At 46.9% G+C, this 25,370-nt stretch overlaps 2 protein-coding genes and 2 long non-coding RNA genes across 4 annotated transcripts in view; 3 read left to right on the top strand and 1 right to left on the bottom strand.

The window, feature by feature from the left end:
- si:dkey-262k9.2 (uncharacterized) overlaps positions 1-229 on the bottom strand; it is a 16,385-nt gene extending 16,156 nt beyond the window's left edge. Inside the window, exon 1 of the mRNA XM_056285795.1 lies at positions 133-229. The gene's annotated coding sequence lies outside the window, so the exon portion shown is untranslated. The remainder of the gene's footprint in view (positions 1-132) is intronic.
- Positions 1-843, top strand: part of LOC130117660 (uncharacterized) — a 1,817-nt gene extending 974 nt beyond the window's left edge. The window contains exon 3 of the long non-coding RNA XR_008810705.1: positions 581-843. This is a non-coding gene — a long non-coding RNA (uncharacterized LOC130117660). The remainder of the gene's footprint in view (positions 1-580) is intronic.
- A 4,536-nt stretch (positions 844-5,379) lies between these two features.
- On the top strand, positions 5,380-7,919 carry LOC130117981 (uncharacterized). Its single transcript, XR_008810730.1, has 4 exons — positions 5,380-5,464; positions 5,616-5,812; positions 6,988-7,129; positions 7,786-7,919. It is a non-coding gene; the product is annotated as an uncharacterized LOC130117981 (long non-coding RNA).
- A 1,891-nt stretch (positions 7,920-9,810) lies between these two features.
- On the top strand, positions 9,811-18,317 carry LOC130117980 (IgGFc-binding protein). Its single transcript, XM_056286269.1, has 15 exons — positions 9,811-9,898; positions 10,116-10,677; positions 11,801-12,362; positions 12,467-12,666; positions 12,901-13,036; positions 13,172-13,500; positions 13,581-14,160; positions 14,256-14,848; positions 14,949-15,516; positions 15,756-16,336; positions 16,426-16,972; positions 17,044-17,243; positions 17,397-17,774; positions 17,867-18,138; positions 18,270-18,317. The coding sequence occupies exons 2-15, from the start codon at positions 10,495-10,497 to the stop codon at positions 18,283-18,285; spliced, it is 5,145 nt and encodes a 1,714-aa protein (XP_056142244.1). The 5' UTR covers positions 9,811-9,898; positions 10,116-10,494; the 3' UTR covers positions 18,286-18,317.
- The last annotated feature ends 7,053 nt before the right edge of the window (positions 18,318-25,370 follow it).

Genomic DNA, 25,370 nt, shown 5'->3' with positions numbered 1-25,370 from the left:
TAACACATTGCTGCTGTAATGATCCATGAAACGGTTGACTGTGCTGAAATAACTCCTACCAATACACACACACACACACACACACGTCAGGTTTATAGTCTTGGTGCATGATGGGCTGAAAGGCAGACTTACGTTTAGGCGTTGGGGGTCTTCTGCAAAGATGTTCCTGCACACTACTGGTATGTCGTTGCTCCCAGACCAGGATCCGTGTTATCATGGAAACTTCCTTATACCGAGTGTGCAATGTTATCGCAGGTGTACTCCTGTCAGGAACTAGGAACTGTCTGTGAATTCTTCATTGGCTGCTGAGCTTGTTGAAATCTGACACCGCAGCCCTTCTCTCCCGTTGCACAGCTAGACTGACTTGCTACCTGTATGGGGGGGGGGAGTCTCAACTCTTCTCACAGTGGCTTGATGTAATCATTTTACTATGACAATCTTCCTTTATTGTCCTTGTATTAATCTTTAATTTAGGAAGGGTGCTCACTATGGTGTGTATCCCTGAGAGCAGGGGTGTGAGATCTTTTGTTTTTCACTATTATTTTTTTCCTATTCAACATGTTGCCTCTTTTTTGAGCAGGGTTTTCCTGGGGCAGTCCTGGCAAGAGGTTCCTCATGATGTATCCCCAGAATAATGATCCAGCACCGGATGTCAGCCATGAACTCAGTCTCACAGCCACCGGCGTCTGGGCTTACGCCACTGTGGAGATTTTGAAAAGTGGCTTTGTGAAACACGTTTTCCTTTCTGCTGGCCGGCCAAAGACCATCCACCTGCCGCCGTCTGTGGGAATGACCAGCACACGCTCCCCCAACCTCCTCAGTGTGAAATCTATGCAACCCATTTCAGTCGTGGCCTCCTTCTGTACCCAGACTGGCTGTGACCACAGCCTCCTTAGTGATGTGTCTTCCTGGGGTACCCATTATTATCCCATCACCCCTAACTTCTCCAGTCAGACTGTTAGCCAAGTTGTGGTCACTACCGCAGACCAGGAAACCTCTGTAAATCTAGTCCCATCTGGAGATGTCTTCTTTGAGGGCACTTTGTACCCCAAGGGCAGTGTCATCAAATTCCATATGGTCGCGCAGGAGAGCATTCAACTCCAAAGTAATGCTAGCCTGTCAGGCTCAGAGATACGCTCCCAAGAAGCTGTATGTGTTGTAGTTGGCTTCACCTGCTCCACTTTCACTAATAAGAACTGCAGTTATGGCTTTGCAGAACTGAAACCAGTCTCTCGCTGGGCTTTTGAGTATATTGTTCCTCCCTTGGTAAACATGGGCAAGAGCTCCAGTTTCCTTTTAGCAATGACGACCACAAACTCTGATCTAGACGTCACCATTGGCACCGGCCGTGAAAAGGTCCAGGTAGTCGGCGGTGTGATGAAGATCATCCCAGTTGTGAGCTTAGCTGAGATCCACATCACTAGCGAGAGTCCTCTTCAACTAGTTTATTTCAGACATGGCGGCAATCAACGTTACTCCTCTTTAGTGGTGCTGCATTCAGTGGAGGATGTCTGCCGGACATTACCCAGCTCTGATTTGGCTGATAACGATAAGCAGCTTGATGATGATGCCTACAGCGGGAACTTCTGGTCGCCCCATAATTGGTTCCCCTCACGGTTCAACTCTGCCAAACTGCCTGAGCAAAGGAAGTCCATTTTATTTAACCCAGATACAGACGCAGGACTCTACCTTAGCACTATAAATAAGGAAGTGTATCCAGCCATGTGTGAGAAAGGTATGTATTAAGGCTTCTATTGAATGGGCTTTGCAAATAACAGAACGGTCTTTTCATGATTTTGTGACAAAACCTTTATTAAAAAGTGGTTAATGTTCAATTTTCTTTTCATCCAGCTGCAACGTCCTGTGAAGCACTACATTGTGGTCACAAAGGCAGGTGCATTATGAGGGACGGAAAGCCACTCTGCTCTTTGAAGACTAAGTTTTGTGCTGCATGGGGAGACTCTTACTACCGTGCTTTTGATGGAAGAGACTTTGTCCTTCAGGGCAATTGTAACTACACTCTTGTTCAGACCACTTGCCCAGGCAGTAATGCTTCTTTTCCAGTCCAGACCAAGATAGCCAGAAGCTTCTCAAACAGTGTTCCACTCTTTGCCACTTATGTAGTACAGGTCAACGTCCAAGGGTTCAATATCTCCTTGGTTAAAGATGAGAAACATCAAGTCAGGGTAAGTGGGTTCTATTTAGGTGAATGTTTTTCTTTGCTATTCTTTCTCTCCATTGGTGGGCAGATTCATGTAGTGTTGAATTTAAATTCACAGGTTGATGGACAGAGAAGAAATCTGCCTCTCAGCTTAAGTAATGGGACGCTGAACCTGTATCCAAGTGGCTCTGGTGTCACACTGCATACTAGTTTTGGCCTGGCTCTGCACTATGACTGGCATCACCACCTCCTGGTTGAAGTTGGCCCAGAGCTATATGGCTCTTTGTGTGGTCTGTGTGGGAATGCCAACCACAACTCCTCAGATGATTTCACTGCCCCTGTTGGAACTGAGGCTTCTGCTGTGGATTCTGTCCTTCACTGGGGAGCGGACCGTGATTCAGGCCCCTGTACTGAGGATTGTGGAAATGGCACCTCATGTTCAGTTTCTACAACAAGCCAAAACGCATCTCTTTCATATGGCGTCATGAAAACTGGATGTGCACTCCTAGTAAAAAGTGATGGGCCTTTTGCTGAGTGTCACTCTTATATTGAGCCTGAGCCATATGTGCACAGCTGCAAGCTCAACACATGTGTTACTAGTGGATCCAGTTCAGCTGTCTGTCGGGCCATGACTGCTTATGCCACCACTTGCCAGAGGCTTGGGATCAAAGTTGCACTCTGGAGGAGACTGGCTAAGTGCTGTGAGTTATTTGCTTTGTTTACCAAGGATTGGTAAGAGATATTGCTGAAGGAGCCTAACATGTTTTTTTTTCTTTCTTCACAGCCATGATGTGTCCTCTGAACAGTCATTATGAGCCCTGTGGAACTTCCTGCCCTGCCACCTGCAGTAACCCAGAGGCTCCATATGGTTGCACTTTGCCCTGTGTGGAAACATGCCAGTGCAACAAGGGATACTTGCTCAGTGGGGGCAAGTGCGTACCACACAGCATGTGTGGCTGCACGCACCAAGGTTTCTACTACCTGCCTGAAGAGAGTTTCTGGGAAGGCCAGGAGTGCCAGACACGATGTGTCTGCCAGCCTGCTTCCAGGAGCCTGAAGTGTGTTCAGTCACATTGCCAAAATGAGGAAGTGTGCAAGGTCTTAAATGGACTTCTTGGCTGTCACAAGGATGAGACGGGGGTGTGCACTGTAATGGGACTCTCCCATTATACTACCTTCGATGGGCATAGCTTTGACCTGCAAGGCAACTGTTCTTACCTCTTTGCCACACATTGTCCTAGCTGGGGTAACCTGGAGGACTTTAGAGTTGAGGTAAACAACCAAATGAAGGATGATGGGTGTGTTTCCTGTTCCCGTGCTGTTAAAATGTTGGTCCACAATTATTCTATTGAGACGTCTCCTGACTCAAGGGATATGGTTGTGGTAAGTTGAGCCATTTTCAATTTTAAATCTTGAATACCATCTTTATATTTCAACAAATTAACATTTTGTACTGTTTCAGGTAAATGGCCATCTTCTGAGTCTTCCTATGGTATTGAGTCAAGGCAAAGTAAAGATCTACATGACGGGGTTCGCGGTGCGTGTGGAGACTGACTTTGGTGTCATAGTGACCTACAACTCGGACCTTCTGACGGTCCACGTAACAAGGAACTTCTCTGGTGCCCTCTGTGGCCTGTGTGGTAACTTTAATTCTGACCCAGACGACGACTTGGCAGCTGAGGAGTCTGACATATCTCTGGCTGCCAGACGCTGGCAAACAAGCTGTGGGCACGGGTGTATAGATGTGGTACCCAAGAACATCTCCCAGTGCAATCCACAAGAGAAGGCTCTTTATGGAGGAAAAGCCTACTGTGGAAGGTTGTTGGACACAGGGGGCGCTTTCCAGAATTGCCTCAAAGCTGTTGACCCCCATAATTTCTTTGAAAGCTGTGCCCATGATCTCTGCTATAGCAATGGCAGCACAAGTACCCTATGTCAGTTTCTGTCCAATTATGTACATGTATGCCAAGAAATGGGAGATATAGTGGATGAATGGAGGGCCTCAAATTTTTGTAGTAAGTAATCTTGAAGATGAAATTTATTCTAAATGTCTCGCATTAAATCTGTCCATTATGGTGAATAAATTTGCTTAACTACCCTTCTTTGTCTCTCTCTCTAGGTCTTTCTTGCCCTTCTAACAGTGAATACCATCTGTGCTTCAAACCAGTGGCTGGCTGTGCTGAACCTCCCAGTTCTCTAGCAATGACCTGCAGGGAGGGCTGTTTCTGCAAACCTGGTTTCTTCCACAGTGGTGGAAAGTGTGTACCAAACACCGAGTGTGGTTGCATTTACAATGGAGTTCACCACCAGATCAACGATAGCTTTCACCCTGATGAACACTGCCAGGTGCACTGCTCCTGTGCTGGCCATGATCAAGTGCATTGTAGCAACTATACATGTGCAGCGGGAACCAAATGCACCATTAAAGATGGCCATCGAGCATGCCATCCGTCCCCAACCTCTGTCAACTGTACACTCATGGGTGGCAAACACTTCAAGACCTATGATGGGCAAAGCTTTGACTTCCACATGGGAAACTGCAGTTATGTTCTGTCTCAGATTTGTGACATGAAACACTCCGGCCTCATCGTCGTTATCCAGCAAGGTCGGCTGGTGCTGGAAGTCAATGGCACGAAACTGGTTTTGGGGGCAGAGCAATGGGACAAAGTCGAGGTGAGTTTAGATCGATCGTTATTGTTGCAGCTGCAAATGGGATTTTTGTTTCTTAATTTGTCTTTTTCTTCTTCTTCTAGGTTGAAGGTGTTTCTTGGCGTCTTCCTGTTCAGCTTGAACGCATAAGGATCGTGCGGTTTGGTTTGGTGAGCCGCGTTGTTTTGGATACTGGTGTTTTAATCACCTATGGTGGCCCTAACCTCATACAAATAGTTATTCCATCCTCTTATGGAAAAATGTGTGGGTTGTGTGGAAACTTCAGTGCCGATGACGCAACGAACCTTAACGGTAGTTTGGCAACTGGTAAACCGATCCCTGCGTCGTCCTGGGCACGTTCCCAGTCTGGAACCAATTGCTCTGGCGGATGTGGAGCTTTCTGTTCCGTGTGCAACTCCACCATGGCCGCTGAATTTGCTTCTCGCAACTTCTGTGGCATCCTGTCAGCTCCTGCAGGACCATTTGGGGCTTGCCACGCCACTGTAGAGCCGCAGCCGTTCTTTGAGAACTGTGTGACTGACTTGTGTGCGTCCAGTGGGGACGTGTCATTTCTTTGCAGCAGTCTAAGAAGCTACACGTTTACGTGCCAAGAGGCGGGGGCGCGGGTCCATCCCTGGAGGGGGGACAAGTGTTGTAAGTGTTGTCTTCCGTATGGAGATTAAGTTTTATCAATGAGTGCCACATCATTTAAGCCATGATGGCACATTGCATGGAGGTTTGAGCACGATATATAAATGATGGCGATCTATGTCAAAGGTCACCTGTCAAGTTTCCTTCCCCACAGCCATCTCGTGCCCGGCCAACTCCCACTACAATGTATGTGGCAGCGCGTGCCCAGAGTCCTGCGGCATTTCACCTGACGGTCCCTGCCCATGGCCCTGTGCCGAGGGCTGTCTCTGCGACTCTGGTTATGCGCAACGTGGAAAGGGCTGCGTCAAAGCGGAGCAGTGCGGTTGCACCTATCTTGGGCACTTCTTCGAGGTGAGTGACTACACACATTGGGTTCACAGTGGATGGCTGTTAACATTTTGTCCTCCCCACTGCAACTTGTATAGGGCATTCAAATAACTCGAACTGTGTTATGTGGGGGCATCCGGGTGATGTGGCGGTCTATTCCGTTGCTTACCAACATGGGGATCGCTGGTTCGAATCCCCGTGTTTACCTCCAGCTTGGTCGGGCGTCCCCTACAGACACAGTTGTCTGTGGGTGGGAAGCCGGGTTGAGGGCACGTGTCCTGCACTGGGGGGTGGGGGTTGTACAATTTGCAGAAATGCATTTCGTATGTATGACATGATTCATAAGTAAACAAACACTCATTCATACATTTCAGAAAAGATAACTTTTTTTTTTTTTTTATGTAAACCCAACACTTTTTCAGGGTGGTCACTGCACTAGCGCCTCCTCTGGTCGGTCGGGCGCCTCTTCTGGTGTGGGGTAGCATGATCCTCCCACACGCTACATCCCCCTGGCTCACTGTCAGGTGAAAAGAAGCGGCTGGCAACTCCACATGTATCGGGGAGGCATGTGGTAGTCCGCAGCCCTCCCCGGACCGGCAGAGGAGGTGGAGCAGCGGCCGGGACGGCTCGGAAGAGTGGGGGTAATTGGCCAAGCACAATTGGGGGAGGAAAAAGGGTTCTAATCTCAACCCAACTCCTTCATCAGCTGCTTTCTCTGGTCATCCCCCATCTGGCTGAAGGTGTGCCATTTGGTGAAATCGGCTGTCTGGTTGGAATAAAAACCCACACTGCTCCCGGTGACGCATAGCTAGACATTATTGAGGTTTGCTACCATAGGAACTTAATTCCTGACATGTGGTCTGACCGGCTTTAACCCCCCTAACGGCTCCAGCTGATTGATGAGGATATTTACTGTAAGGACAAATTGGCTTATGAGAGTATGACATCACTCCAGGTGCAGGCATAAACATGTTGCAACAGCCGAGCTAACCGCCCTACCTCCGTTGGCACAGGCAATGTCCTCACAGTGACTCATTAATGCCTTTTTGAACGTGTGCATTGCTCACCTGTATTTAAAGGCCTGACTAATCCTAAACGCCAAAGCTTTTTGTGGTGTTTTGCGTTGTCAGTTGCTTGTAATTGTGTGGGGAACACTTGAGTAACGCATGCCCACGGTGACTCACTGTTCTCTTGTGTAGCTAGGGGAGACGTTCTGGGTGGAGGGATGTGCCAGGCAGTGTAAATGTTCTGCCCCTGCCACCGTACAATGTAAGCCGGCTTCTTGCCCAGACGGGACCAGCTGCAGCTTTAATGACTCCTGGGTCTGTGCAAGGAAAGGAGGTAGGTCCTGTTGGTTAGGGCTTCACTGTCAAGTGCCCCCCCCCCCAAAAAAAACTTGACTGGAACATGCATATTGATGAGTTTTTCCAACTTATACAGTTTTCAACTTGATTTGTGTATCCATTTACGTTGTTTAGATTCACATCCCGATGACGACAAATGTGTGCTGTCTTAACACTTCCCACGAAACGCGTTGCATTTCTGTATTACATCTCACAATTGCCTGGGGCAAATGGGCAAGGTCCCAGTTGTCAATCCAGTAACAAACTGCCATAATGTTTTGTTTTTGAGTTGTCATTATTAAGCTTATAACATGAATCTTGAATACTGTATGACTAACTGTCATGTGCACATCAACATTAGAAAACCAAAGGGAGCAGTAGTTTGTCACATCAGAACGTCTGAATTTGGTCATGGCTGCACTTCTAATTTCACATTTAAGAACCAGCAGACTACAATAATCAGATGAATATTAGGCAGACAAATGCTTTACATTTGAATTAGTCAATTACATTTTGTAGTGCTCATTAGATCTGTGTTACACCAGTCTCGTCTAATAAGGGCTGCTGCCTGCTGGAAATCTGGCTAGTTAGGGATTCCCAGCTGTTGGTGCCTTCTGTCTCCGCTGTTCTTCACCAGAATCTCTCGTTTTGTAGCTGAAGAACATCAACCCTGTGAGACCGGACAGACCTGTGGACAACGGGGCCAGCCTCGACAATCCCAGTGTTGGGTGCTGGGAGGCTCCCGCTTCTACACCTTTGACGGAGAGTCCTTTGAATTCCAAGGGAACTGCACATATACTCTGGTTCAGACGTTCAGTAACGGCAGTGCCACTGAGCAACTCTGGGTCGGGGTGCAAAACAACAGAACCCACAACCAGGCCTCTATTAAAGCAATTCATGTCAAAACGGTTCAGGACCACATTGCTATTTACAGATTGGAGAGGGGTTATGCTTGGGTATGTCCCCCCCCCCCCTCCAGTTTAACACATTTGTACTCAGTGCAATATTATTTAGAGCATTTAATTTTCCCATTTCAGGTTTTGACCTTGTTTTCATTGGCTGGCAGGTTTTGTTCATTTTCTTTAAATGAAACTCTGTAGGCAGAATGTGAAATGTTAGGCTGCCTATCTGTCTTTTTGATTTGTCCATTTCCAAATTTGTAGCAAAAGTGCATATGCTGAATTCAGATTGCATTTCAATGTCACTACAGATGCAACATGTATTTTGCATTGTACTTGATTGTCTCTACCTTTTTCATAGATAAATGGTCTTAAAAGGCTCCTGCCTGTGACTCTGCAGTTGGGGCAAGTTAAGATCCATCAGAGTGGCATGTTTACTGTTGTGGATACGGATCTTGGTATCCAAGTCAAGTATGACTGCTCAAATTATGCCACCATCCTCCTCTCCAACGCTGAAGTGCGTGGCCTGTGTGGAAACGACAATGGCGTTAAGGAAGATGACCTCGCCACCCCAGAGGGGACCGCGGTTGATGCTTCTACCTTCGGCTGGAGCTGGAGGGTCCCTGATGAGGAGGGCCCCTGCACAGCCACCTGTGGCACACCCTGCCCAAGTTGTTCTAATGACCTGTTACAGAAGAACAAAGTTGTCAGTTATTTGATCACCTTGCATGATTACTTAAGGTCACAAGAAACCCCCTTCCACCTGTGCTCTGGCATGGTCAACCAGACTTTAATCTACTCGGCAGTTAAAGTCTCTGACCCGTGCACTAACCATAGCATTCAGGAGGTCCTGTGCCAGGCTCTAGAGGCTTATGCCGCTGCTTGCCAAAATGCCCAGGTCCACATTGGAAAATGGAGGAAGAGCACCTTCTGCCGTAAGCTATAGCTTTGTGTTACTGGAGGGAAAATAATCTTGAATTAATCACTTGGTATTTAAAATGGATCTTACAAACGATGGCCTAATTAATTTTTTTGGTATCTTATTTCTCCATTGTGTAGATATGCCTCCATATGCTTACGCCCCCAAACCACCATAATAAGCTCTAAAATGCCACCATTGGATTAGCTTCAAATTACAATTATTTATAGTTCACACATTTAACAACCAAACATGCTTGTACCGGAATCTTGTATGCAGACTGGATGACAACACATTAGCTGACTGGTACATTTTTTTTTTCCCATGACCCCAACGTTTTCCATTCTTTTTGCTCTCTGGCACAGGCATGTCCTGCCCGGCGAATAGCCATTATGAGTTCTGCGGCTCAGCCTGCCCTGCCACCTGTGAGGATCCCTCCAACTTAATCCCCTGCACCCTGCAATGTGTGGAGACCTGCCAGTGTGATCCTGGCTTTGTCCTGGAGGGAAATGACTGCGTCCCTCTCTCCCAATGCGGCTGTATTCACAATGGCTTTCGTTACCGCAGCAACCAGACCTTCTGGGCAGACGAAGGATGCACCAAGCGTTGCATCTGTGATCCCATCACCCACCAGCCCCAATGCCAGTTGGCTTCGTGTGCCCCTGATGAATACTGTGGCCTCCATGATGGGGTCAGGGTCTGTGTGCCACACCCCTGGCACACATGCATATACAGTGGTCGTCACTTGACCACCTTTGATCAGCAGGTCTATGATTTCCAGGGCACCTGCCAGTACCAGTTACTGGCCATGTGCAGTCAGAGGCAGGGTCTGGTTCCTGTCGAGGTTCATATTCAGAGTGACGGACATCTGGAGTCAGAAATTCATGTCTTACTTGACATCAATGGCACACAGGTGAAAATTGACAGCAAAAACACCCAGACAATTGAGGTGAGTGTTATAATCTAAATATTAAAATTGTTTAGACTTTCACGTATTTTATAGCTTGTTTTAATGTGAAACCATCAAATGAATTATTCATTCAATATTGATAGCCAATCATTAAACTATATAGTGCACTAATTAAAATCAAGACTGATCTCGTTATGACTGAATGAGGGATCGATTTTGGCCTAAGTATTGAATGAAGTCTTGGTGCCCTCTACAGGTTGACGGTGTCAACAAGCACATGCCCTTCTTGCTGAGCCCCTCTGCATTAGCTTTCTCCGTGGGACTGCAAACCTACATCCGCACAGCCTCTGGCTTTTTCTTCAGTCTTGGTTTACAAGGCAGAGTCGGCATCACATTGTCTGATAAATATGCCAACGCCACCTGTGGCCTGTGCGGAAACTTCAACTTTGACCCAGCTGATGACCGCAGAGTGAATGGCTCGCATCTTACCCCTGAGGAGTTTGGAAAGGCCTGGAGAAGTGGGCACAACCCTTGGTGTATGGAGGGCTGTCTAGGAGGAAGTTGTCCGACGTGCTCACCTGGGCAACTGGCCCTCTACTCGGGCCCTGGGGCTTGTGGGAGGATTCTTGAGGCTAATGGTCCATTCAGAGATTGTCATGGCAAAGTGGAGCCGGACCGTTTTTACAAGCACTGTGTCAGTGACCTGTGCCTTCATGGAGGGCTGCAGCCTGCCCTCTGTGATTCACTGGCTGAGTATACGTCTGTCTGCCTGTTTCACAATGCTGGCGTCCATGCCTGGAGGAGCCCTGGATTCTGCTGTGAGTGAATGTGCTTCTGTTATGCAAGTGATTCAAATTAACATTCTCTACAATTGTAACTGATGTTTGGGGTTCAGCATCATTGCCTGCCAAATGAAATATGGAGGGTTTGCTGAAGCCTTTTTGAACACACTCAACATTTCATCGTGTTTGGTTAGTTGATACTGATCACATACCAGGGAAAAATGCCCCAGAATTAATTTGCATACCGAAGCAGATCTGTCACTAGATTTTGTTTTTTTTCTCCTATTGAAAAGAATTTAAAACTGAAATGAAGGGCATACAGACCCCCCCCCCCCCTCTTGTGTGAATGGCTGTCCGTGCACAGGTCTCTGGCTGCCATCAGACCACTAGATGGTACTAATGCATTATTGGTCAACTGTAACCCCTTTTGGTTAAAATCTTTGTTTCACGCCCTCCTGTCCAGACTGATGCTTTTCCCTCTTCCTCCACAGACCAGCCCTGTCCCCCCAGTACCAACTACAGCATGAGCTCTGTCTCTGTCCACCATTGCCTTGGCTGGTTAAATGACACAATTGAGTTATCCTCAAAACCTGCTGAGAATTGCATCTGTGAAGAAGGCTTGGTTCGCAGTGGGACCAACTGCACCCTTCCAGAGAACTGTGGATGCTTTTCCCACGGAGAATACCTTGGGGCCGGGCAGAAGGTGTCTACCTGTGACCAGATTTGCGTGTGTCACGCTGGGGGACATGTGACTTGTCGTAAAGGCGTCTGTGGGCAAGATGAGGTGTGCACTCTGATTAGAGGTGTCCGGAGTTGCCGTCCCAAGCCTAAAGAGGCTCACTGCTCTATTGATGGGGGCTCTCACTTCACCACATTTGATGGGCAGACATTTGAATTTCACAGTTCGTGTAACTACACCTTGGCCCAGACATGCTCTCTCGAGCATGCAGCTGGGGAACCTTTCACAATAGCTGTACAAGGCAGCCATGACGGGGGGAAGCAAATATACCTGCAAGTCAGTGAGCTGTGGTTTAACATGTCAGACAAATACCCTGGAAAAGTTCAGGTAATGTTTTAACCAACGTGATTGCTACTGTTCATCCCTAAATTGTTGTTGCGGAGTAATGATGTATGTAATATTGTTTTTTTTTTCTAATAGGTAAATGGTGTTCTTGAGAACCTGCCCTTCTCCCAGGATAATATCACAGTGATCAGTAAAAATGGACTGCTAACAATCAAGGCCTTGAAGTCAGTCCAGCTTAGTACAGACCTGCACAACCAAATTCTGGTCAAGATTCCCAATATTTACCAGCAGACCACCTGTGGCCTTTGTGGGAACTACAATGGTAATTCCTCAGATGACCTCCAGCTGCCCAATGGCACTCTGGTGTCTAACCCTGATGTCTTTGGCTCCTCATGGAGATGGCCCGATATGGATTTATCCTGCAATGACACGTGTGTCGACACATGTAAACCCTGCATCTCTCCGCTGCTCAACTACACATCCGAGCTGCACTGTGGTCTCCTCACACAGCCCAAGGGACCGTTCTCCCTTTGTCACCGGGCACTGTGTCCAAAGCAATACTATTCGTTCTGCATGGCACACGTGTGCACTACAGAGAGGCAAAGCCAGGCCCTGTGTGACGCACTGCAGGCCTATGAGGTGGCATGCAAGGAGGCAGGAGTGCATGTTGGCCTCTGGAGGAATAAAACGGGCTGTGGTAAGTCTCTTAAATGTTTGTACTGTATTGGAGGATACGTGGCAGATTATCAGCGACTGTTCAAATGTAAATGTTTTAACACAAAGTTGCCATCCTAATTGCAGAATACCAGTGTCCCCAGTTCAGCCACTATAGCCAGTGTGCCAATGCATGCTCCTCACTGTGTCCTGAAGTTGGCCAGATAGTGCAATGTCCAAACGGTTGTGTGGAAGGCTGCCCGTGTGATGCTGGACACCTTTACAATGGCTATGCATGTGTGCCAATGGGGAATTGCGGCTGTTTGCAGGATGGGAGGAGGTTTGAGGTCAGGTGCATTAACCATGATCCTGTAATGTTTGTGAATTGTGTTCTTGGCTCACTGATGTGCCAAAATGGGTTATCAATCTTGTCGAGTTCCAAGTCATTTGTTTGCAGTATGCAGCAGCTGTGACTTAGTTTCACTGAGCATTTGTTTGCCCACAAAGCTTTTATTTCTTTGCATGTTTGTTTTTGCAATGGCTTTATATTAATGCGCCTTTGCTTTTATGACACTTTCCAGGCTTCTGAAAGCAGACTTCTACAAAACTGTACAGTGAAATGCACATGTGGGCCTCCCCTTGTCTGTGAGAAGTACTCGTGCCCTGAACAACAAAACTGTTCTGTCTCAGATGGCATCATGGGTTGCCAGAAGAATGGTAGGCATTTCTAACCTTATGACCACTATATTCATCATGAAAACTATGAAATTGTTACTCAAGAACACTGTAGTGCTATCCGTGGTACTTATCAGATCTAGTTTTAATTGTATATCATAAATTTCTTGATCTAAGCGGCAGATAGCTCGGATCCATGCAGGGGACGATGTGAGCAGTCAGAGGAATGCGTCCTGAGTAATGGTGTGCCCATCTGTGAGACTCCTCAAGCTGTGTGCTGGGCCTGGGGAGACAGGCACTACCACACCTTTGATGGTCTTGACTATGACTTTGGAAGTACCTGTACCTACCTACTGGCAGCCAGCCGAGGTGCAGCTTGCGGTCTGATGCCCTTCAGTGTGTCACAGAAGACCGGCTGTTATGGCAAAGGAACGTCCTCACGGGTGGTGACTGTACAGGCCTATGGATTCCTCCTCAAGCTCGACAACAAGAAGGGCAGAGTCCTGGTCAGTAGTGGCATGTTTTCGAATGATAAACCCACTCAGGTTTTGCTGCTGGTATTTATGTTCTTTACCTTCGTTTCTAGGTAAACGGGCTTGTGGAATATTTGCCTCTCAGTCTATTGCGGGGCAAAATTCAGGTGACCCACAGGTCAGGTAGGACTCTATTGAAAACTGACTATGGCCTCCAGGTGGTCTTTGATTGGGGCAACACCATTGCTGTGACAGTGAACCCACAATACAAGGGCAGAGTTTATGGCCTCTGTGGCAACTTTAATGGTAAGCCTCTAGATGAGCATACCGTAGGCACACTCGGCACTCACTCCCCTGAAAATGTGGTGGACCTGGCCCAGGAGTACAGGCTCTTTGATGGAGATGATGAATGTTGCACAAATTGTCATCAGACACCAGATAACTTGACCCTGGCCTCAGATTTTGTTTCTGACATGACCTCCAGTTACAAGAGACTATGTGCAGTCCTCAAGGATCAGGAGGGACCCTTCGCCCACTGTGATGGAAAAGTTGACGCTGATTCCTTCTACCAAAGTTGTGTTACTGACTTCATACTTAATAGAGAGCCAAAAGCCGCTCTTGACCAAGCCATGAAGTCATACTCCATGGTTTGTGAGCTAATTAATGATGGCTACCACAGCGATGTGACAGGTGGTGAGTAGGAATCATGTGTAATGTTGCAAGTTTTATGTTTTTAACTGGTTTTACTTCATGTTGATGTATTTTAACATTTCAATCTCTCCTTTTAGATGTGCGCTGCCCACCAAACAGCCACTACAAGACCTGTGGCTCTGCCTGTCCTCCATCCTGTGACTCAAACATCACTATCTGTAATAAGATGTGCGTACAAGGCTGCTTTTGTAACCCCGGTTTCATCAAGAGTCCCGAGGGATGTGTGCATCCAAAGCGCTGTGGATGCACAGACTCCAGCAACAAATACCACAGCCTCAACACAACTTTCTGGACCCCAGACAACTGTGGCCAGCTGTGCGTGTGTGGTCCAGCTGCCAAAGAGGTCAACTGTAAGCCGTCTCTGTGCCCCAGAGGACAAGTCTGCAAGCAGCTGGGGCACAAGAGCTTATGCCAGCCCAAAGAAGAACACCTCAACTGTTCCATAGTCACTGGGCTCCACTTCATTACCTTTGATGGCCATCGGTTTAAGTTTAGAGATGGTTGTTCCTACATACTGGTTCAAACCCCTAACCAGACTGAAATGACCCCCTTCAACATCATCGTTTCTGATGCTAGATGTCAAAAAAGGTTTTTTCATAGCCTTAATTTGAAACTCTCAGTATATAATGTGGAGGTGTTGGTAAGCGGAGATGACCCAGAAAAGATTTTGGTGAGTACAGCAAGGCATTATGAGAGTTTGTCCTAAGACTATTGTAACTGGAATGTATTCCTCAATCTAAATGATGGATTTTTTTTTTTTACCTTAACAGGTTGATGGACTGCATAAGCCTCTACCATACTATCATAAAGTGGGCCATATAAATGCTTATCGCACACCCTCATCTTTGGCGATTCATACAGATTTTGGATTACAGCTGGTCCTCTACAAAATGGGCACTATTACGATTATCCTACCTGGTACTTACGGATCCTCTGTCTCTGGTCTCTGCGGGAATGCCAACGCAAACCCTAATGATGAACTACTCCTGTCCAATGGCGAGAGAGCGCAGAACACACTAGAGTTTGCGCACAGCTGGAGGACCAGAGAGTCGAAAACCTGTAGGTCGAACTGTACCTCCTGGATGAAGTGCTGCTCTGCAGAAGAGCAGAGGCTTTTTGAGAGCAGTGACTTCTGTGGGGTGCTACTGAATGAACTGGGCCCATTTGAGGAGTGTGCTTCAGTATTGAGTCCCATCAACTACTTCCACAGCTGTGTTGAGGATTCCTGCTGCTATGGAGGGTACTACTTGGCTTTTTGCAATGCTATTGCATCCTATGCTGCAGCCTGCCAAGCAGCCCAGCTCCCTGTCAGGCAGTGGAGGAGTGACACTTTCTGTGGTGGGTTTCTTAATCCAATATTGTACAATTCAGTGTCATGGTATAGCAGTATCACAATTTTGCAAAAAAGGCTCTGCTGAAGCAGTAGCGCATAACAAAGGACAACATTCAATTGTGCATTTCGGGTGGGTAGAAAATTTGATATTGTGTGCCTTTTTCCATCCTGGAGAAGGTATGTTAACTTGTTTCTAATTCCGCCTCCTTAAAGAAAACTAAATCTTGGCCTTTTTCTCCCCTAGGTATGTCATGCCCTAAGAACAGCCACTATGAGCTGTGTGGACCTCGATGTCCTGTTGTGTGTGCTGGTTTGTCCTCCCCAGCCAACTGTAGTGGGGGGTGCCAGGAGGGCTGTCAGTGTGACAACGGCTATGTTCGAAGTGATGGCCAGTGTGTGCTAGTTTCTGATTGCGGCTGTATGCACAATGGACAATATTACCCTGCCGGCTACTTCTCCCCAGGGCATGGTTGCCAGAAGTGTTACTGTAGGAGTGGGGAGGTGTCCTGCAAGCCTATATCCTGCGGCTCCCAGGAAAGGTGCTCGGTAAAGGATGGCCTCGCCCAATGTCGGCCTGTGGAGTATGGGGTGTGCCAAGTGTTGGCTGGCTTTGGCTACATCACTTTTGATGGCTTGGTTCTCCCCCACCATGGAGCATGTACTTACGTGCTGTCAGATTCGTCTTCTAAAGCTATGCCTAACTATACGCTGCTTCTTAGCTTTACAAAGGCTAGAAATGGTACAGTTCATCAAATCAGCAGATTAGTATTCCGATGGCGTTCTTTACAGCTTTCTGTTGACCCTGAGACGCCGTGGAAGATCCAAGTAAGCTGTGTGTTTCAGAACGCAAGATTTTTATGGGTTTGTATGAAGAGACTACAAACTAATCTTTAAATCTGTTTCTGTGCCTTCAGTTAAATGAGGAAGAACTTGGCTTACCTTTTGATATGGGTGAAATCAAAGGATACGACGATGGCAGCAGCTTAACCATCGCCACAGTGTTTGGTGTAAGAATCCAACTCTCCTCTTCCCAGTACATCAGACTGTCTGTACCACAAGATGATGACGCTATGGTTTCTGGCCTCTGTGGGAACTTCAATGGAGTGACATCTGATGACTTTGAGCTGAAGAACAACCATCTAGCCAAAAGCACGTCGGAGTTGATACAGAGCTGGGTTTCAGTTGCCCCTGGACAGCATTGCTATGCCAACTGCGGGAGTGCCTGTGATCAGTGCAGGACGTCCACGGAGGCCTGTGACATCCTGATGCTCCGCAATGTAATGTTCGGTAATTGCTGGAACAGCGGTGTAGAGGCCCATGTTTACAGAGATGCGTGCATCAAAGCAATGTGCACTGGAGCCGAGGAGATGGAGGCTGTATGCCTAGCAATGGAGGCATATACTGCAGCCTGCAAAGCTAAAGGAATAACTGTGGGCCCATGGAGACAAAACACCCTTTGCTGTAAGTTAATTGTATGCTAAATTTGTGCTGGCAAGTGTTTGAGCCACCTGAAATGGTCTTTTCTCCACCAGCTCTCCAATGTCCTGACCGCAGCAGTCCAAGCGAGTGTGTCGATTCCAGCTCCAATTCCTGTCCTGCTCTCCTCACACCTGGATCTTCAACAGCAGGCTGCTCAGAGGGCTGCCAGTGTCTCAATGGAAATGTATTTGAAGGGAACGAGTGTGTACCACACAGTCAGTGCGGCTGCATTGTTCATGAAAAATATATTAAGGTAAACCTAAACAATTGCTGTAAATGAATACCAACAGCCTGATTTTTACTGGTCACTCACATCAAGGGTGGTAATGTGCACAGTTCCAGCCTATTTAAACTACTGGTTATTGTAACTGAGCTCCCAAGAGGTCTCTCTGTCACTCTCCTTCAGGTGGATGAGCAGCTGTACACTGAGAACTGCTCCCAGAGGTGCTGGTGTCACCCCTTGGGTGGGGCACTATGTGAGAAGACCATCTGCAGCCCAGGCCAACAGTGTTCTTTGAGAAATGGATCCTGGGGGTGTCATGAGCAGGGTGGGATTTGTGAGCTCCGTAGTGGCCTCCAGGCCACCACCCTCAGTGGGCAACAGCTGAACCTGAAACCCCGGCTCTCGTACAACTTGGTGTCCTTCTGTGACGAGGCAAGTGAGCACTGGTTCAGCTTGATCTCCTACCATGGACCCTGTGGTCACAGCTTTTCCAGAGATGTCACTGTAGTGCAGTTGCTCCAGCTGGACTCATCGGTCTCGATCCATGGGGGCAAAGTAAAGGTGAGATTTTAATTGCACCAAAAGAAAAATCTGTTTGCTTGCATTTGCCACGAACAAGGTTGCGTTTAATAACTGGATATTTCCCTCCACAGGTGAATGGGCATCCTGTGCCCCTGCCTTACACCCTGCCATCAGGGGGATCCCTGACACTCGGTGCTAACCAGGACAAGTCAGAGATCACGGTGGTCCTGAGCAGAGACACTGGGATGGAATCACAGCTGGAGATAGACGTTGGTGATACCATAGTGACAGTCAAGCTCTCTGGCTGGTATAAAGGCAAGCTGTGTGGTATCTGTGGAGACCATAAAGCCCGCAGTTCAGAAGAGTCTGCCCAGTTTTGGGTCCTCGCCGATTTGCCTAGCTGGTATGTGGTTAACAAGCAAAGCACTTTGGGCTTTAGTCTATGAAGTTAGACTTGCATGTGTGTGTGCTGACAGGCTTTCTGATGCACAGCTCGATCAGCAGTTGTGATTATTTTGTTTTTTCTTTTCACAGTGGCTTCAATGGATGATCGACCATTTAGATGTCATTTGAATAAACATCTTTTTTACATTTCTGTCTTGTTTTTAATTACCTTCCCTGTATGATGGGTGGCATCCCTACACAATCATTGTGTACATAGTAATCCGACACACATCCGTGGCAGTATGTACATGGTTGCTTAAGCGAACTTACTGACCATTGAATATCAGTTAAATATTTGACTTAATTCTTCTTTGAGAAGCCAATATAAACTTTCTGAGGAACGAGTTATTGGCTTTATTCATCCCCAAGGTTCTTGTCATGAGCACAACAAGATGATATGGCAGCGTTGCAGGCTATGACATTTGTTCTCAACACAATGTATAATAAAATGGCACTGCTAAAGTGTGTGCACATTAAATGATGCTCATATAACCAAATGCAGTCCTTGGCCCACATAAAAGCTTAACAGTAGCAATCTGTTAGGCCAGCAACTTCCACTCCTTATGGCAATATTAGTTTGAGTAGCTGATCAATTTCAGATGACAAATACCCTTTCCATTAACAAAATGAATCTTTTTGTTTGCATAGTTGAGTATAGGTTTCCTTTATTACAGTGGATCTTCCTCTTTAATGAGATGCTCAAGGTGTTTTTCCAGTAAGGAGATGATTATATACGCTACACTCGGAGCTAAACGGTCCCATTTGTAAGCCTTTCCTACCAAGTGTGATGGAAACGCATTGCTGTCTTGCATTACCATTTGTTCATTGTAAGTACATGTATGCATCGCAGTACACGATAGGTAATTTGGAATTCTCTGTTTTTGTAAGAGACCCCCCCCCCCCCATTGACAGCAGGGTGTTCACTGCTTGGTGGACTTGTACCAACTATATAATACATATTATAGTAATATGCTGTAACAACTGCACAGGACACCTGTTATTAGCACTGGGGGGGGGGGGATTTGTCATGTACGTACCTCTAAAAATTAAAACGAGCTTAAAATCCGTACTGATGTGAGCGTCCGGGTAGCGTGGCGGTCTATACCGTTGCCTACCAACGCGGGGATCGCTGGTTCGAATCCCGGTGTTACCTCCGGCTTGGTCGGGCATCCCTACAGACACAATTGGCTGTCTGCGGGTGGGAAGCCGGATGTGGGTGTGTGTCCTGGTCGCTGCACTAGCGCCTCCTCTGGTCGGTCGGGGCGCGTGTTCGGGAGGGAGGGGGAACTGGGGGAGTGAGGGATAGCGTGATCCTCCCCCTGGTGAAACTTCTCACTGTCAGGTGAGAAGAAGTGGCTGGCGACTCCACGGGTATCGCAGGAGACTCTTTGTCTATGCTAATTTCCATCGCTTTCGGCAACATTGTTTCATGGCCAGAGCTCTTGGCAGATGGTTTATCTGATAGGACTGGCTGCAGGGGACATTTCACTAGATGTCACTGTCAATCCATAGACATTCCCTCCCCGGATCGGCAGAGGGGGTGGAGCAGCGACCGGCACGGGGGGGGGGGGGGATCCGTACTGATGCTGAAAATTGGTACACTTCCAGTTGGTAGTGTTTTTCATTATCAAGCCGTATATTATCTAATCAAAACCCAGTTAATGTTAAGTATGCAGACCACTTATTGTTTATCATACTCCTAACATGCCCAGTCTAAAATAAATAAATGCTATCAGGTTAGACCTGGTTAACATCTAAAGAAAATATTAATCACAACACAATTCAAATACCTTCATTTGGGTCATTATAAGAAAACGTGCCATTTCCCATTCTTGATGTTTGATTTTTAAAGTACTCTTAAGTCTTTTTCCCCCCATATATAATCAACATGTATATGTGTGTTTCGTCAACCCTGTTACCTACATATCAATTACTGTTTGAGAAGGTTTTAAAACCATATTTAGAGCAAATCTGATATAGGTACTATGAAAGATAAAATGTGTTTGTAAAGTAAGAATATTGAGTTTACTTTGTTCCATGGATGACTCTGCTCTCACTTAAGCCCACTGGGGCAAATTCAAGACACGCTTGGCTCTCACCGGCAGCTCTTGGTTCTCTGTGCTGGGTCAGGGGAAGGCTTATCACCAGGGGTTTCTGAATGAGGAAAGCCAGCCCCTGACTGCTTTCATAACACCCTGGGGCTTCTACCAGTGGGTCAGAATCCCATTTGGATTGAGCGCATCCGCCGCAGAGTTCCAGAGAAACATGAAGGAGTGCTTAGTTGGCTTGAGAGATATCATGGGCCAACTATACTTGGATGATAATCTGGTCCACAGCCCAAGCTTTGAGGACCATGTCTGTCACCTGAGAACTGTTACAAAGGTATCAGAAGCACGAGGTGAAGCTCAGCCCCCGCAAGTGTGAAGTGGTCAAAAGGAAGGTGAGATTGGTGTGGCGTGTCATGTGGTGTCCGCCGAAGGCTACACAATGGACCCAGCTGAAGTGGCCCAGTGCAGGCATTAAAGGAGAGGGTGCCCACAACTATTGACGATTTGAGAAGAATGCTGGGATGTCTTTCATATTACCGAGCATACATACCAAACTTCTCCAGAATAGCAAAGCCTCTCTACCGGCTGCTCTCAGTACTTCCTGGGAAAACGCCACCTGAGTCTGAGAAACGGGGAAATGTCAGCACCACCAGAAATAAAGGTAACCTCCCATCTAACACTCCCATACACTGGATGGACAGCCACCAAGAGACACTAAACTCTCTCGTTGATAAACTGATTGAACCTGCTGTACCCAGATCTCACACAACCGTTGGTCCTCCACACGGATGCCTCCCAGGAGGGATTGGGAGCGGTACTCTATCGGAGACAAAACAACAAGATAGTGGTAAATGGGTATAGCTCCAGAACATTGACTCTGCATGAGAAGAACTATCGTATGCACTCAGGAAACTTAGAATTCTTAGCACTAAAATGGGCAATATGTGAGTGTTTTTGAGATTATCTGTATCATGCCCCTCACTTCATGATTTTATACAGATAACCCCTTGACCTACATCCTCTCGACAGCTAAGCTTAATGCTACAGGTCACAGGTGGGTTGGTGAACTGTCGGACTTCAACTTCTCCATTAAGTACCAACCTGGGAAGCACAATGGGGATGTAGATGGCCTCCCCCGTATGCCGCTGGACATAAATGAACCCATGAAACGGTGTACAGAGGAAGTGAGCCAGGAAGTAATCTGTGCATCTGTTCAGGGAGTTACAGTGTAGAAAGATACTCCACTAGCCTGGGTAACAACTGTCCACATAGACACACTGGACTTAGTGAGAAATGCATGTTCACCCTCCTTAGCCAAACCATTATCACCAGAGCAGATCAGAGAAAGCCAAGAGAGAGACCCTGTCGTTGGAGTTCTGCAGTACAAAAAGAACAACCAGCACCTGCCCAGAGAGTCACTTAAAACTGAACCTGCAGATGTAAGAGTCTTATTGAGGCAGTGGCAAACACTGTATATCAATGATAATGGGACCCTCCACAGAAAAGCAGGAGATAAATGCCAGCTTGTCCTACCAAAAGAGCATCCGCAGATGGTGTTTCAAGAGCTGCACAGAGAGATGGGACATCTGGGGATCGAAAGGACCCTAAACTTGATCCACGACAGATTTTATTGGGCCCGCATGCGCAGTGACACCGAACATTTTGTGACCCAAGTCTGAAAGAAAAGCGACCACACAAAACGACTAGAGCCCCCCTGACATCCATCACGACCACACGCCCGTTTGAGCTAGTCTCCATAGACTTGTTGCACTTAGAGGCCTGTAAGCAAGGTTTTGAGTATATTCTAGTCATTGCACTCATTTTGCTCAGGCCTATGCAACTAAAAATAAATCTGCAAAAACTGTCGTTGAGAAACCATTCGATGATTTTGCCCTTCGCTTTGGATTTCTAGAGAGAATTCACCACGACATGGGAAAGGAGTTTGAAAACCAGCTGATGGCCCAATTGCAGAAAAGTCCCGACGTACGAGGTTCCCACACTACAACTATCGCCCACAAGGCAACGGGCAGGTAGGACGCTTCAGGACTCCAGTATTGTAACCGGGTATGTTTTTGCCCGGTGCGGGATTCGATACGGGGTGTAGTACTGCACCACAAGGCGACATCACTAGCCGCTCGGCTAAAGGGTCAGACTCGTTAGCTAGGGGCTAACGTGTCTTATACTCGTTAGCTAGGGGCTAACGTGTCTTAGTAGTAGTTTACAGTATCAATGCTTCGTCCACTTACAAGTACACAAAAGGCTGACTGGAAGAGCTCACTGCCGAAGATGGTGCATGCATACAACTGCATCCGCAGAGGAGTCACGGGGTTTTCTCCCTATTAGCTGCTTTATGGCCATTCCCCCCGTTTGCCAACAGACCTGCTCTTCAAATTACCGCCCAGTGAGACAAAGGAAAGTCACGGAGAGTATGTTCAGAACTGGCAAAACAGAACGCAGCAAGCCTATAATATGCCTCCAAAACAGCTGCCCGTCCCGAGAAGCTTTCCGAGGCAAGAGCGGCCATGACAAAAGAGTTCACGGAGCTGACCTCCAACCTGGTGGACGAGTGCTTGCCCGTAATCTGTCAGAAAGGGGTGGTGCTGGTAAGCTGCGATCCTATTGGGAAGATAAAGTTCATCTACTCATATATTTTCGTAATGTGTGTGTGTGTGTGGTGTTAGTGTAGATAGCGGGACCGAAAAGTAAAGCATTTATGATCCTAATCCTTTTTGGAGGTGGTAGGTATTGTCTCAGAGAGTAAGGGAAAAATCCCAGAAAATTAAAATTATGCATAAATATGCAAATTATGCATTTTTCTAAAAGTGGCTAAAAACCACTTTTCTCGGCATTTCAGATGATTCTGAGCATCCTTGATTTTTTCACCCATATAAAAAAATTTCTGGGACTTAGAAATGTTTTGGCATTATGCAAAATAAATGCATTTTTGCAAAAATGCACTTATGATCCTAATTTTTTTGGAGGTGGTAGGTATTGTTCCAGAGAGGACCAGAAAAATAGCTGAAAATTAAAATAATTATAATAATTATGCATAATTATGCAAAATATGCATTTTCTAAAAATGGCTAAAAACCACTTTTCTCGGCATTTCAGATGATTCTGAACATTTGGGGGGAGGGAGTTGGAGTGGGGGGGGGTAGGGGCAGGGGGAAGGCGGTTAGCTGGCAGGATGAAGAGGAGGGAGATTTACACGGGTGGATAACCAAACCGCTACATTGTAGCGGGGTTCTTCTGTTGTTATAAAGAGAAGGAGCAGTGATAGTCCAGTGTATGAGGTAGTAGCCGAGGGAGGAGGCAAAAGTCGTGTGTTACACCATGCGATAGCCTGCCTCTAGACAAACCTGGGACAGACCAACAGGAAGGGAGGAGAAACCAGACACAGACAACAAAGCAACATCGCACCAACAGACAAGTGGAGAGTTCAGGCAGTGAAAGCAACGAGGACATTGAGGTGGTGTGCCGATTCCCACACTACCAGCAGCCGAGCCAGAGACCTAAACCCCCGATGCGGAGCCATTTATACTAGATCTGGGGAGACGAGAGGGAGCCAGATAAAGAGGAAGTAGAGGCAGACATCAGGGACATCACACCGGAGGCAGATGGCGAGGATAATGCTGCTGAGCCTGCAGAGGGACTACAAGAGTCATCAGAGGAGCCAGCATCAGAGGAAGATGACCCGAAACCACCGCCTGTAATCAACCATCCGCAGAGGGAGAGACGCCGACCGAGAATGCTGACCTACGGAGCCCTGGGTGAACCAGTGGTGGTGGAAGTCGGTGTCGAGAACCTGCAAGGAGGAGAGGGGGAGAGTGTGGCACAATAAGTCGTGTGTAGGTCATGAAACAGAATAATTTATTTAATGCAATGTAAGTTAAGAGTTTTTGTTATGTTTCCTATGTGGTTATGGGGGAAAGGAAAGTGTTCATTCTAGTTAAAATTGAAGGTACAAGGTAAGTACTTGTCACAGTTGGGCAGGAACACCAGTAACTAGCCAGAAAGTGGAAGTCCCGCTGCGTGAGCAGCGTGTGTACAAGGAGAGTCAAGGGAAGTCTCGCGTGAGTTCGTCGGAAAACGAGATTCTCTGTGTCCAAGATGGAAGCAGAAAACGCTGTGTAGCGATCGCATTCTAGCACCAACCCTCGGGAATCTAAATACACATTCTTACATTTTGCAGGTAAGCTGGTGAAGTTATTTAGGTGTTCTGGGCTAGGGAATTGGTTAGTGACCGTTTCTGTATGTATTTATTTGCGCCCGTTTTGGCTGTTTATGCTTAGCTAGTTAGTAGCAGCTAATGCGAGGTCGTGGCTGCCATTGCAGTAGCAGAAGCGGGAGTTTGAGCAATGAGCCTTCTTCGCGTGAGGGAGCCCCATTTCTCATATTATTTCGAATGACTGTGTTTAATAATATTTACTGAGAAATATGGTGTTACACTGCATGGAGATTATATTGTAACGTGCGTGGATAAGAAGACACGCTGGCCGCTGGCTGGCGTGTCTGACCCTTTAGTCGGGCGGTTAGCGATGTCTCCTGCGGTGCGGGCGACACGGGTTCGCGTCCCGGCCGCGGCAGTTCCTGTGGTTGCGTTGTCCCCCGAATTCGCTACATTATGAAGATAGATGTATGAGACACAGTACCCTCGAAAGAACGGACTCAAATCTTGGATTGTTGTGCATTTGTGATATTTTGTTATTGTTTGTCTTTAGTTCGTCAGAAAATGAGATTTTCTGTGGCCAAGATGGAAGCAGAAAACGCTGTGTAGCGATCGGGAATCTAATTACATATTCTTGCATTTTGCAGAGACTTTAATTAAATGTATAGCACCAGATTGCGCCTGTGTGACGTCATTCTGTAGGCCACTACACCAAAAGAATAAATAGATGTCTGGTTACAGACGCCGTTTCAGACGCACCATGTCTACAACCGAGGCGTTGCAGTATTTACAGGCACTGGACAGTGGCCATTTTAAATTGTTTGAAATATAGTATTAAAAATGTTAAAATGTTAATTTTGGTGTCAGTTAGTTTCTTAATAGACATACTAACATATGCAATGCATTAAGATCTCAATTGGGTATTTATCTTGACAGAATATAGAGTTTAAAAACATTGGCGGTCAAAATGACCGC

The sequence above is a fragment of the Lampris incognitus genome, chromosome 9 (assembly GCF_029633865.1).
Source record: "Lampris incognitus isolate fLamInc1 chromosome 9, fLamInc1.hap2, whole genome shotgun sequence".
NCBI classification, from domain to species: domain Eukaryota; kingdom Metazoa; phylum Chordata; class Actinopteri; order Lampriformes; family Lampridae; genus Lampris; species Lampris incognitus.
The sequence above is the reverse complement of the archived record's forward strand: the minus strand, read 5'-3'. Positions and strand labels throughout refer to the sequence as shown.